Raw genomic sequence first — 13,093 nt, forward strand, 5'->3', positions numbered from 1 at the left:
TACTTCTCTTCACATTATCATTGGACACATCTATCATTGCACATATCCCATTATACTATTAAATTAACTAAATGTTTCTGTTTCTGCTACCAGTCTATGAAAATCTTGGTCATCTTTGCATCCATAAAATCAAGCTGATTTTTCTAATCAAAGGTTACAACTTGAGTAGCACATTGTGCTCAAAGAAGTGTTTGTTGAATAGTGAGTTTATATGCCTGTTATTATGGCTGACAAGTGCACTGAAAACTTCCCTGGTGGGCTAGGGCTTTATGTGTTAAGAAAGCTAAGTTTCCTAATCTTGGCAGGCTCTGGGATTTTTATTAGACTGTGATTATGCAGCAGGGAGGAGCCCTGTAAAGAGCCCTATAAAACCCTATTGGGATAACCTCAACTCAAGCTAATTTCTCCTCACCCAGGGAGTATTTCTGTATATCTTGGTCAAGAAAGGACATGGCTTGATTTAATACAGTTTACCCTAGAGGCAGAACAGCAAAGAAAGGATTCTACTAATTTAATTATCCTCTCTGGGTGTTTCTCCCTGTTAATCTAGAGGGAGATTTGGCCCAGGGCAGTGCACTGAAGGCCCATTTACAGTTAAGGTCTCTTTCTACTTGCTTTTCTGATGATTGGAAGCTTAGACAGATTGCTGTCTAGTGGTTGGTTATATCAGAGGCTTTGGTTCTTAATTCATAGCTGTTAGTTGGATTACACTGCAAAGAAATTGTTTCAGAAATTTTGCTAAGATTTCCCTGGAGCAAGTTTTACATATTGTTCTTGGGAATAATGTGTTTTGTTTACTAGTCTTACCAGAAATGCCTAATTAATTTTTTCTGATCAAGGGATACGGTTTGGGTGAGCATAGAACACCAGCTTTTGAAATTACAGGAAAGGTCTGGGCAAAAATAAGTGGAAAAAGGAGGTTCCTATCCTTTTCTCTATTTTATGTAATGGACTACCCTCACAGCTGTTCTGTGTTGTCACGTCTCACTACCCATTAAAAGACAACACATAAAAGAGAGAAAATAGTTTGATACAATATTACTCATTAAAATGGCAAGAATTCTAAAAAATCAAACAGAAAGCTATAGCAAAAAATACGAAATCTAAGCAAACCAGGAAAACTACCAGAAACGGCTATGCAAGACATTTTGCCTAAATGTTAACTAAAAACACTAAAATATATCTTATAGGATAAGTCTGAAGCCTGACGCAGAGCAAGCATCTTCGCAGGAAAAAACACTAAGTGAAAATTACGACCCCTATAAGATATCCTAGGTTGGACAACGTAGGGGTCAGAGATACTAAGCGTGCAGCTCAAGAAGAAACATTCACATTTTTTACTCCTTTCCTTGGCCCCAAAGAGACAAAGGCTTGAAGGTCCTTCTTCCAGTTGAATGCTGCCTCCCTATCTGACCTAACCTCTAAAAGTCAGATCTTTTGAGCACCCAGCGTCTAGTTAGAAAACCATTTGCAAATTCCATATTGAAGCTAATTAAAATCACTACTTTTACTATAAAACCTTAACATATTTTGGTCAAGAGACTTGTGAAATCTAGAGGAAGAAGATTAGAAAAGACCAAACTATAACAACTAGTGCCACAGATTGACTCGAGATTATTTTTAAAATAAAAAGATCATTTAAAGTGATTCATTTTGATATGGATGCAAATAGCTCACAAGTTATATTTTCAATTAATTTAATATTTCTACTCTTCTGCTTACAAAAAGAATCGAAGACTGCTTCCAATGATCAGCTTTTCTTTTATACCTAGACTATTGAAGTAAATGTGACATCATACTATTTAGTGCATATCATACTATTTAGCACATTATGTTTTAGTATGTATTTTATGACAACATACTTTCTCCTAATCTTGAGACTGTATTTTGCAGTAGGAGAAGGCAAAAATAAGCTGCTAAAGTCTGTATATAATCACATTACCCTACACTTACAAAAATGGAACGAGACATTAACATTTTGACTAACAAGCAAAAAAAAAAAAAAAAAAAAACCTATTTTATTTGAAAAGTTGTGAAAGGAGAAATGCAGGAAAGTTTAGCTGAGTCATTTGTAGTTCAAGAATAAAAGAGTGAAGGCAATGAGGATTTAATCCTTTTATTCCCTCCCCCAAATCAAGAATATTTGAAAAAGCCAGTATGTTCTGGACAAATTAAATGAAGTATTTAATGCCTATTATATTGTCAAAATCAAAGGCAAATGCTATGTTTTGTAAAGGAAACCTCAGGGAGAAGGATTTAGGGCAAATATTTAAGGTGTTGGTAAAATCTATTAGGTAGTGAAACTCCACACCTACATTTTGGTTCAGTCATTATTCGTTCTTAGACATATTTTTTAAAAATAATGTTAGGTGATTAGATCAAATTAATTCCTTACTGTAACATAAATAAGAGGAGAACATATATGGCTGAATTCTTACTTAGGGTCTTCCTCAAAATATTTCTCTGGGATCTTGTTTCCCCCTCTTCCTTGGCACTGGTCTTTTCATAAAATACACATGTATTTTATTTTTACTGCATCCTGGTCTTTGACATTTGTTTTGATATTCCACTCATTAAGCAAGCAATATTTCACTTTGAATCTGCTTCCACAGTATGGTTGCTTGTCCTGCAAGCCCAGCCTCAAGGTGCAGTTTGGTGTGTCAGTCAAATTTAGTCATTTCCTTCATTCTCAGAGTTGCTGTTTAGATTCTGGTCAGGGAACACTCAGGGTGACTGTCACACTCCTTTGTAGTTACTTCTGATGAGACATACTGTGTTAACACTCAATGGACTTTCTATCACTCATACTGTTCATTTTGTGACACTGATAAAAATCTTTTTGCTAGTTTTAGAAGTTCACATTCTGGAATCACCTTAACTTGGTGCATCATGACCTGAGATAAATTATGTTTTTAAGCCTTATTCATTAATTTATCCAACATTTATTGAATTATGTTTAATAGGTTTGGAGATAGGAAGTGAATGTGATAGGTAGGGTTTTCCTGTTTAATAGGTTTGGAGATAGGAAGTGAATGTGATAGGAAGGTATTGTTTCTGTGTACTGTGAGTATAGACTTGTCTAGATAATTATCTAAATGTCTTACCAAATCTGTAAAATATGGTTAATGATGAGCTGTTTCGGAGGATAAAATATATGTAAGGGAGTTAGCACCATGGTCAATATTCATTGTTATTATTAGCAGTATTATTTTGATAAAATTACTTTTAACATCTCCCTATGGCTGAAGCCCCACAATGTATCCATTACACTTTTCAAAAATATGTATAAAACTACTCCTTAAATTGCTGACACTGAAAACAGTCTTTTCTAGAAATATTGATGTAATGTTCTTAGACTCTATTGGAATGTAAGCACTCCGAAATATAATACCTTTCACACCTGGTCAGCCAAGAAAAAATTGTAAGTGAAAACCATGATCTGGATTATGAAAGGAAGGTGGTGTTTCTGTGTCCTCTGAGTATAGGGTTGTCTAGATAATCAGCTAAATGTCTTTCCAAACTTCTGCGTATACTTTTAAGTTTGAATAGCTAGAAAAATAAAGAAGCCTAAATACAGGCCATCTTAAATTTTACTTGTTCTCTATCACTCGCATTTAAAACAGCAGTTAAAGACGGTACAGTATTTTAACTCCTGTGGTTTTAGCTGTTTGTGTGTGTATGTGGGGAGGGGTGCCGTCAACTTACGCCAGTTGAAGAACATGACATTTCTGCATGTTATAAAATGGAACAAGAGAAAATGTATTACCACAAGAACTTGCAAAACCTATTGACATTACTGGAATGCTTATTTTAAAAGTTTCTCTTTTACTTAATGGACCTATTTAACAAGGATACAGAAAAAACGCCTATAATGGTGGTAGGGAATTTGCATCTACACTCTAGGAATATTTGTCTTTTAAAGTGAAGCCTCATTTAGGCAAACTGTATATTTAGGCAAACTGTATTTTACTAACGGTTGCATAGTAGCCTGTGTATGGTTTTTGAAGAAAATGAATTTTGAAAAATGTTTAAAATTTGTCACTCATTTTAAATCCCAGGTTGCCCTTCGGTTCTGATTTATAAGAATATCAAAGACAAAATGACATCCTCTAAAACAGGTACTTTAGAGGAGTTGGTGGAAAACCTGAAACAGAGCCTCTTAAAATGATACTTGGGCAGAATCTGTCTCAGGATCACCACAACCAGGAGCTGGCAGGTGACAGCCTCAACGCCTGACTTCCTAGGACCCGCTCACCACCCCGGGAAGACAGCCCTAGCAGCGTTTCTGGATGGCGGAACGCCGTTCTCGTCCACGGGGATCCACGCCTCTGTCTCTGCAGGCGTACGCGGGTCTCGGGAATCACCTCCGGAGCCCACTCAGCAGCGGGGAGGGCGAGGGTCAAAACGAGAGCCAGGAAAACCCAGGCTCTCGCTGTAACCCCCGCGCTCAGTGGTGTCTCCCTCCCCTCGGTGGTGGGGCCGCAGATACCTCCTCAGCCGCCTCAGCTGTCGAAGTTCAACTGGTGGGGGGCCCGTCCAGTCGTGGCCGCCACCGCCGGGTCCCCTCAGAGGCCTCACAAAGCCGTGCTCAAACGGCCCGCACCTGATTGACTGACTGACCGATTCAGGGCTCTGGCTCTGCCTCGCGCAGCCACCGCCTCCGCCGCGCACGCGCACGCGCACCTCGCGCGCCTCTGTTCCCGGACGGCCCCCAGAGCGGGAACGCCAGGCTACGAGCTGCTGGCACCTGTCTGCCTGCCAGACAGACCCTGGGCTCCGGCGCCGTGCCGGCACGCGAACGCGCACGCGCACGCGCCTAGCGCGCCTGCCGTCGGCCCTGGGGGCGGGACCGCGCGGCAGCCGGCGGGCGGGGGGCTAGTGGCGCGCGCGCCCGGCACCCGAGGGCTGCGGAGAGATATTTTGGGTGGCAGGAGGCCCCTCGTCATTTCCGCCGGGCAGCTAGTCGTGCTGGGGGCTTCACTCCCGCGCGTGAGGCGAGCGGGCAAGTTGGCTGAGGGCGTGCGGCAGAGGCTCCTTCCCTCGGCGACGCGACCCCTCAGCAGCTTAAGCCATGAACTGAAGCTTGGTAGGGACCGAGACTCCAGCGGAGTGGAGGAGGCAGCAGCAGCAGCAGCCGCCGCCGCCGCCTTAGCGGGAACTGAGCCGACCCGGCGCGGAGCCACTACTCCTTCACGTTTCCCTCCCAGTCGCCGCTCCTGCCAGCTGTTGGCTAAGAGGCATTACAGCCGGGAGACTCGACACACAAAAGCAGCTTTCTCCGCGCCGCCCGCCCGGGGAGGCTGCGGCCAGCAAGGGACCCCACCTGAGGGCGGCTCGGGCTGCTGAGTTCGTTTTGTGTCTGAGCTCCGCGCTCCCCACGGAACCGACCGACCCCGTACCCATGGCTCTGATAATGGAACCGGTGAGCAAATGGTCTCCGAGTCAAGTAGTGGACTGGATGAAAGGTAATGCGTGCTGCAGGGAGGGTGAGGCGGCACTGGGGCGCGGGGCACCAGTGCGAGGTTAGGAGAGGACGCCCGCCGCGCCAGAGCCCGCCACCGCGGCTACCAGTGGCTGATTGTCGTACGCGTCGGGGCGGGGAACTACCGGGGGTCCTCCGGGACTGGCAGGGGCCTAAGGTCCCAGTCTCCTTTTGTCTCCAGCTAGAGGGGCGCGGAGCGACCGGAGAGCTAGAGGGCAGCGGGAACCACCCGCTTGGAAGCAGGAAGCCGGGAGGCGGAATGCCGGCGCATCTTGCGTACTCCCCGCTCCCTTTAGTGCCCCCGGGCCAGGAGGACGTGGCGACCCTTATCTCCCAGCTCAGGGTGGACTACCCCAGGACCTGCTCCCCTGATCGCCCTTTCCTGGACCCTTTGTTCCTGGGAAAGCTGACGCCCCCTTAGGCGGCCGCCCTTGCCAGGTGCCTTCCCCAGAGCCAACTCTCCCAAGCAACTTTTAGCCCGCATAATGGGGTCAGGACGCGGCCGCCCCCATTTGGAGCCTGGCACCCCACACACCCAGGTTTGGCTGAGGATGCTCAGAGCGGGGGTACGTGCTGCTGGGGCGAGGAGGAGGAAAACATGCTTCCCCTGGGACAGCATCCTCGCTGGTGTCTGTGGGCTCCCACCAACGCATCCCCTCGCATCCTTTGCCTTCTCTGCTTTCTCCCTTTCAAGCCAGTTGAGGTTTTGGACTGTGCTTTTGGACTTCACGGCTTTTTATTAAGGGCTCAAAGCTAGGTGTGAGGTGATGCGCATTGAAGTACCTTCACATTTCTTCCATCTTGAAGATTCCCCCCTTTTTACCCCTGGTGATTTATAATAACCACAGTTATGCACACTCGCCCTCCTAATCGCAAATCCCTTTTTCTTTAATCCCTGGGCTTTCCTACCTCACTACCTCCCTCTGTTGTCTCAGTTAAGGGGCTTGTAGAGGACTCCCTCACCCTCCAACCCCTTGGATCCCCAGCCTCAACTCTTCCCTAAGATTTTGGGAATTGAAAAGGGGATGGATGGGAAGGAATGGAATAAACGATCCGTGGCCACACTTGGGAAATGTTAGTGCTTTGCTCGAGGTCTTACCTGAGCAAACTCAAGGTAGATCACTCAGGGACCTAAGACTTATCTCCGAAAATGCCCGTTCCTACATGAAAGAGCCCCTTGGGCTTGCTTAACAGTCAGACTTTTTAAGCTCCATATAATTTAGAAAAAAAGGTGAGGTGATTGGGAGGGATTGAGAGTGATAAGGAAAAACTGAATTTTTTTGCCTATTGTTTTCCCCAGCCTTTTCTGCCGCTTGCTTTTTCTTGTGGATTTTTCTTTATTTTGCTTTCCTTTTATTCCCGTACTTGCCCCTTTATTTCTCATTTACTTTTCTTTTCTAATATGTGGAAACTGCTTTGTAACTGCAAAGCACAGTACAAATGTGAGTGAATTGAATTAAACCTAATTCATTATTTATCCACTGCCCCCCCCCCACCATGTGCAGTGCATTGGGCTAAGGTGCCATAGGGGATATAAAGATGACTAAGACAAAGTCCTGCAGTAGCTCATCTTTTCTACTGCTTTTTCTCTTTATATATATATATATATATATATATATATATATATATATATCTGCTATTGAAATTCCAGTGTCTTACATTCCCACCAATTCTTCTCACTCTCCACCTTCTCTGTTTCTCAGTCAGGGAAGAAAGAGCCAGAGCATATGCAGGAAGCAATAATACGTAATTAAAAACTCTTTCTTTGAATTTCTCTAAAAGGTTACTTTAGTTTGAGTCTGTTGCTGAAATATTAAAAGACAAGCTATCTTGGCTCTACGGGAGTCTGATTATCTTCATAGACTACCTTTCAAAAATTCCCATGATGCCTGTAGTGAGTGCTGCATATTCAATCTCCACCTCCCACCCTCCCAATTACATTCTTGCAGTTTCCCCCCTCTTCCATAGTTTAGGTCCACTGAAGCAAGTATAATATATGATGCACATATTCTGACACACATTATTAGTTGTTCAGTATGCCAGTCCTTTAAAAATCTTTCTAGCCTAAAATGCAGCTTCTTTGAAGTTACATTAATATTATTAGCTGTAATTTGAAACATTTTTTTATATGTAAGTCGAATACCTTGTTTTCATACCTGTTGGTGACGCACTTTAGAGCTATTTGAAAAGATCAATTGGTGCCAAGAGAGACTTTGTGTATCTGTGTACACATACGAGATTTTTTAAAAAGTTGGATGAACCGAACATTTCCTCAACTTGTAACTTACACTGTTACCTTAATTTTCCTCTTTGCCCTTTTCCCCAAATAAAGTTTAACAAAGGACATTTTAAAAATATTTTTTATCCTGCAGTAATGCAGTAATGTTTAGAAGCGAGCTGCTAATTTAGGCTATAGCTTCGAGATGGCTAAACCTCATTTAGTGTTGTATAATATATAGTGTTGTAAAGGCAGTACCAAAGAATGAACAAGACTCTTGAACAACTACAACACTGCGAGAGTTGTTCAGAGGATGCTGTTAATGAGACAGTTTCATCATCCTTAACATTGAAAGCATATAGCATATGCTTTTAGCTGGTCACCATATAACTCTGTTTAGTAAGGTACATTCTAGGTTATTTTTCTCTTCACTAAACAGAAGAATCACTAAGTGTATAAGAATAGGAATGGCCATGTATTTATGATTCTAGACAATTTATAGAAGTGGTATAGAAATTCAGTCCCAGAGAGGGAAATGAAGAGGAAAAAAAGCTGACAAGATTATTAATCTTTAGTGGCATATATTCAAAATTATTTATGAGGGACAATTTATAAATTGCAATTTTGATGCAGTGTATAAATGGATTCATTTTGATTAATTTTTATTAAAATATTTAAGGGAGATGGAAATATAAAATTTATATATTATTATTTGTAAAGATATAAGAAAATCCTTACATTCTTTTGCTTATCAACTTCATTATTTGTAAAATCAAATACTCACCAAATTTTCTATTGACAATAAAAATTGGATATGACACAGTGTCAATGTTATTTCCAGTAAATACATGAACCCCTTATGAGTCAGTAAAATAAGTAACTATATCCCAAATTATTCTGACAGTACTTCTGGCTATTTGGAGATACCTTATAGATCTTCAAATTAATTTTTTAAATTAATTTTATAAAAAGTATTTTTGGAGAAAATCAAATACTCATAATTTAGCATTTGAAACTAACCTTCAATTGGAAATTGTATCCAATCCTCTTATAGTTTTTGTATTTTAAAGCATAAACTCTCTTTAAGGTAAATAAAGGCAAATGAGTTATTAGAAAAAAACATAGAAAAGTAGGCCAATAATTGTTGTAAATTTTTGCTCAGTTACTCCAAAATAAATTATTTCTCAGCTCCTATCTGTTCACTTGCAGGGCCTGGAAATATTTCATAATCTGTAGTTGTTTGAGTCCCCAGACCTCTACTTTTTTCCCATTGAAATATAACAAAAACCTCTGAATGCTTTAGGGCCCCTGCTATTAACTTTATTATTAATTTTCCTATTCCATGTCACACCCAGTCATTCCAATTTTTTTTTTCTTACATCTTTTCCAACTCTGAAACTCATTTAAAATATCCACATGACTAAGATAGTTATTTTTCCAGGACTCAGCTCCCTACATTACATTCTTCCAGTGATCTTTAATCTCTCTGGGTCAAATACAATGATTATGATTTTTCAGAGTTAACCAATAGGCCCCATTTTGCTGGTCTTTTCTTACCATCTCTGTGATTTAGCTTCAGCCTGTTTTGTATTATTACGATTGCTAAAATAATCTAAATTTTTAAGATAGTCTTTTCTCAGCCCATTCCGCAATTAGCTGCTGTATTCTTTCCTGTTTACTGTAAATCATTTCTTCAAGAGGCATCCTCTGACTTCTCATTTCTGTCCTGATGACTCAGCCATCTTGAGGACAGAAAATAAAATACATTCTTTTAGGTATAAAAACCAAAGCCAGTGTTTTGTATACAACCCTATAATAGAGGAAAATGTAGTGATTATATAAAGTCTAGTCAGTATAGCAGTTAAATGCTGTAAAGGAGAATATATCTGATAAGGCAAAGATGTTTTGACAGGTACAATGTTCTTTAGTAATTCTTTTTTCCTTTCATAGGACCCAGAGCTGAGGTTGAAATTTGTCTTTATTAAATAAAGAAAAATGTCAAAATTTTGAGTTAAGCTATCTTGAGAGGGAGATTGGAAATAATTTTCTGGCAGGAACTACAAATAAACTTAAGTGATCAAATTGGTTGTATCAATTCCCTTTGAAAAACTAAGGTATTTTTTTCAATTGAAAAGTGACTTAACAGTCATCTACTTTTGATTTGACTTTTTTTTGGGAAACAGGGATTCTTGTCATTTTATGTAAAGAAGAAATTTATCTTTCCTATGTGGGAAATTTAGTTCCCAAGAAATGCCATTTTTCTTATAGTGTCATTAACATTTGCTCCTTAAGGTGACACTCAGGATTTAGTGCAGATTAGGAATAAGGTGTATATTTATGTGGATATATTTGCTCCATAGATATTATTTTATCAGTGCTTCTGCATCGAAGGTGCTTTAATGGATTGTTTTAAATTAATTATTCTCTGCATTGGGGAAATTAGCCTCTGTAAGGGATGGTAATTACATTGACAAATTTAGGCCAACACAGAGACAGGTACCAACTAGCACACATGGTAATTTTTTAAAGGCTGCATTATGTATATAAGCACTATTGGAAATAGAAGACGATAATTTTATTGAATCAGGAAGGGGTCTGTGGGGAGGGGAGGGTTCTAGCAACTACTTAAGCTACTTATTTAATTAAGACATAATCTAAGAGGTTTGTATACTAAATGTAGCAGCACAGTAAGAAACTCTAGAGTCGAGATGGGGTTATTAACTAGAGGGGGGTTGTATCTAGGTTTGTCTGGATGAAGAAGAGAGGTGGGCAGTACAGGGAAAGTGAGGGAGGATCATGAGTAGGTGGCACAGAAGTACAAGAACAAATCTGCATTTCACAAAGACAATAAAACTCTCATCATGTCCTGAGTTTAAATAAATGCCACATTATAAAACTTTAGCTGCCAAAAATAAGCCCACAAAGAATGTGTATTGAATTGGTACAGCTGTTTCAAATATGTTTCTCGGGAATAATTTCAAAATAATGTTAAAATGAATTACTTTGAAGATTCATTAAATCATTAACATTATGTTGTTAGATATTTAGAATTTTACTGATCCAAGTTCTTCTATGAAGAATGGAAATGGACTTTTAAATATTAATACTGTTCTTAAAGCAATGATAAATTATCATTTTTATTTAGAACAGAGCAACCCTAGATTAGGGCTCAATTTGTTCTTTTTTTTTGATACAGTCTAACTCTGTCACCTAGGCTGGAGTACAGTGGCGAGATCTTGTCTCATTGCAGCCTCTGCCTCCTGGGTTCAAGTGATTCTTGTGCTTCAGCCTCCCGAGTAGCTGGGATTACAGGCACCCACCACCACCCCTGGCCTATTTTTGTATTTTTTAGTAGAGATGGGGTTTCACCATCTTAGCCAGGCTGGTCTTGAACTTCTGACCTCAAGTGATTCACCCTCCTAAAGTGTTGGGATTACAGGCGTGAGACACCGCACCCGGCCCCACTTTGTTCTTAATGACTTTTAGATTTCTATGTGTCTTCCCTGCAATACCTCGCACGTAAGGCATATTGTGAAGAATAAAGTTATTAGCTTCTATAAAGAGTACTAAAAGAATGGATCATTTGTACTAATTTTAGAAAAGAGGGGAGGGAGAAGGGAGGATCAAGTAATTTGAAAAAAGTGGAGTCAAAAACCTGTTTATAGGTTTTTCATTATTTAGTGTTTGATTAAAGAACAGCAAGTATCGTCTTCAATGTGGAATTATTGTGTTGAATAACATTCATTGAGTGAATTCACAGTTTTCATGAATAACATAGGCCTGTGTTCCTAAATATTTTCGTGTTTGTGGAAGCCAAACGATCAAAAGAAGCCAGAAGCCAGAGGTTTTTTGTTTGTTTTTTGTTTTTTGTTTTGCTAAGCATTTTTAAACATTATATTAAAACAAACATGGATATTTATGATATAGAAAGCTAAATTGGCATTATTTCAAAGATGAGACCAGAGACTTAACCAGAATTTTAGGCTTGCAGCAGACTGTTGAAAGCTGTATTCTCCAGTCCTCCCAGGGTTATGAGTACTCTCTTTTGAGCAATTACAGATGCATCAGTGGAAAAAGTTGGAGAAGTGGTGGTTGAGTTTAGAAAAGGTAAAATTAATGTACTCTGTTTTCCTTTTTTTCCTGTTACTGCAAGGCACAAAATAATGACCTTTTTCAGTCAAGATCATGATAATTATAGCATCTTAATTTTGTTTATTTTTTTGATCCATATACCTGCAGTCAGGATGAATTCCTTAAAAATGAATCTCATTCTATCTCATTCTCTTACGCCTTACCCTCATCAGTTGAAAACAATTTAATGACTTTTCATTGTTTTTAGGATAAAGGTCAAAGTCCTTAACATGGCCTATAAGACCCTTGAAGATTTGGTTATTGCCTATGCGGTAAGCGTCATGCCCAGCACCAAGTATGTAGGCTGCCTCACCGTCCTTACTGTTTGCCCACCACTGGGCATTTGTGCTTAATATGTTCCCTCATCCCTCTTCACCTAGTTAAGTCCTACTCATCCTTCAGGTCTTAGGCTTTTTCTCATCCACCTTACGAAAGCCTTTTTAGATTTGTTAAATCACATCAAATCCTCAGTTATATGCTGTCCTAGTACCATGTATATCTTCCGTGTCCCATTCACCAGTTTTATTTTTATATTACTTTGTATGGTTATTTGATTGATCTCTAACTCCCCCACTAGATGAGGGCAGGGACCCCATCTGTTTCTTGTACTAATGTGTAAAAAAGCACCTGGTATAAAATAGGCACTTAGAAAATATTTGTCAAGGGAAAGAATGAATTAATTTATTCACAGATTACTGGTCTGACAGCAAATCTGCTTTCCTAAATAACAATGCACATAAAGTCCCTTATAATGCTGAAATGGGTACTTCAGTGCCGACGTGCATATTGTGTGCCAGAATACAGTGGAAGTATGATTGATTTATCCGTTCTCATAGTTGTAGTGCTCTAGCCAATTCAAAGATACAAATCATGGTTTAAACTCATTTTGTTATAAAATATTAATAATTTCATTAAATTAATAACACTTTTGTATTTATACCATAAGTAATATAAATATGGTATAAATATTATTTACTAATGTCACTTAATAGGACAACATGTTAAGTAAATACTAATTAAAACATTAAAACATACTCCTCCTAAGCATTTATTTCCCTTCATTCAAATTTTCTAATTGTTTCTTCATTTTGGTATTTTTTAAAGAACTCTTTGTATTTTAGAATGCGTGATAGAGTGAAATTGATAAAATGTCTTAGGTTCGTCTTCTTATAAAAATAAAAGCAAAAAGCTCATATAAAAATTTAAAATGCATTTTTCTGTTGTGAGAATATCCTTTATTTGTTAATTAGGAAGATAAAATG

The 13,093-nt window shown here is 39.6% G+C and overlaps 1 protein-coding gene across 5 annotated transcripts in view; it reads left to right on the plus strand.

The window, feature by feature from the left end:
* Positions 1–5,382: 5,382 nt before the first annotated feature.
* The window catches only part of CNKSR2 (connector enhancer of kinase suppressor of Ras 2), a 296,479-nt gene continuing 288,768 nt past the window's right edge, over positions 5,383–13,093 (plus strand). For all 5 annotated transcript variants that reach the window (XM_074391385.1, XM_074391386.1, XM_074391387.1 and 2 more), the window contains exon 1: positions 5,383–5,465. In XM_074391385.1, the coding sequence (XP_074247486.1) occupies positions 5,402–5,465 (64 nt within the window). In that variant the 5' untranslated portion in view covers positions 5,383–5,401. The remainder of the gene's footprint in view (positions 5,466–13,093) is intronic.

The sequence above is a fragment of the Saimiri boliviensis genome, chromosome X (genome assembly GCF_048565385.1).
Source record: "Saimiri boliviensis isolate mSaiBol1 chromosome X, mSaiBol1.pri, whole genome shotgun sequence".
Classification (NCBI taxonomy): Eukaryota; Metazoa; Chordata; class Mammalia; order Primates; family Cebidae; genus Saimiri; species Saimiri boliviensis.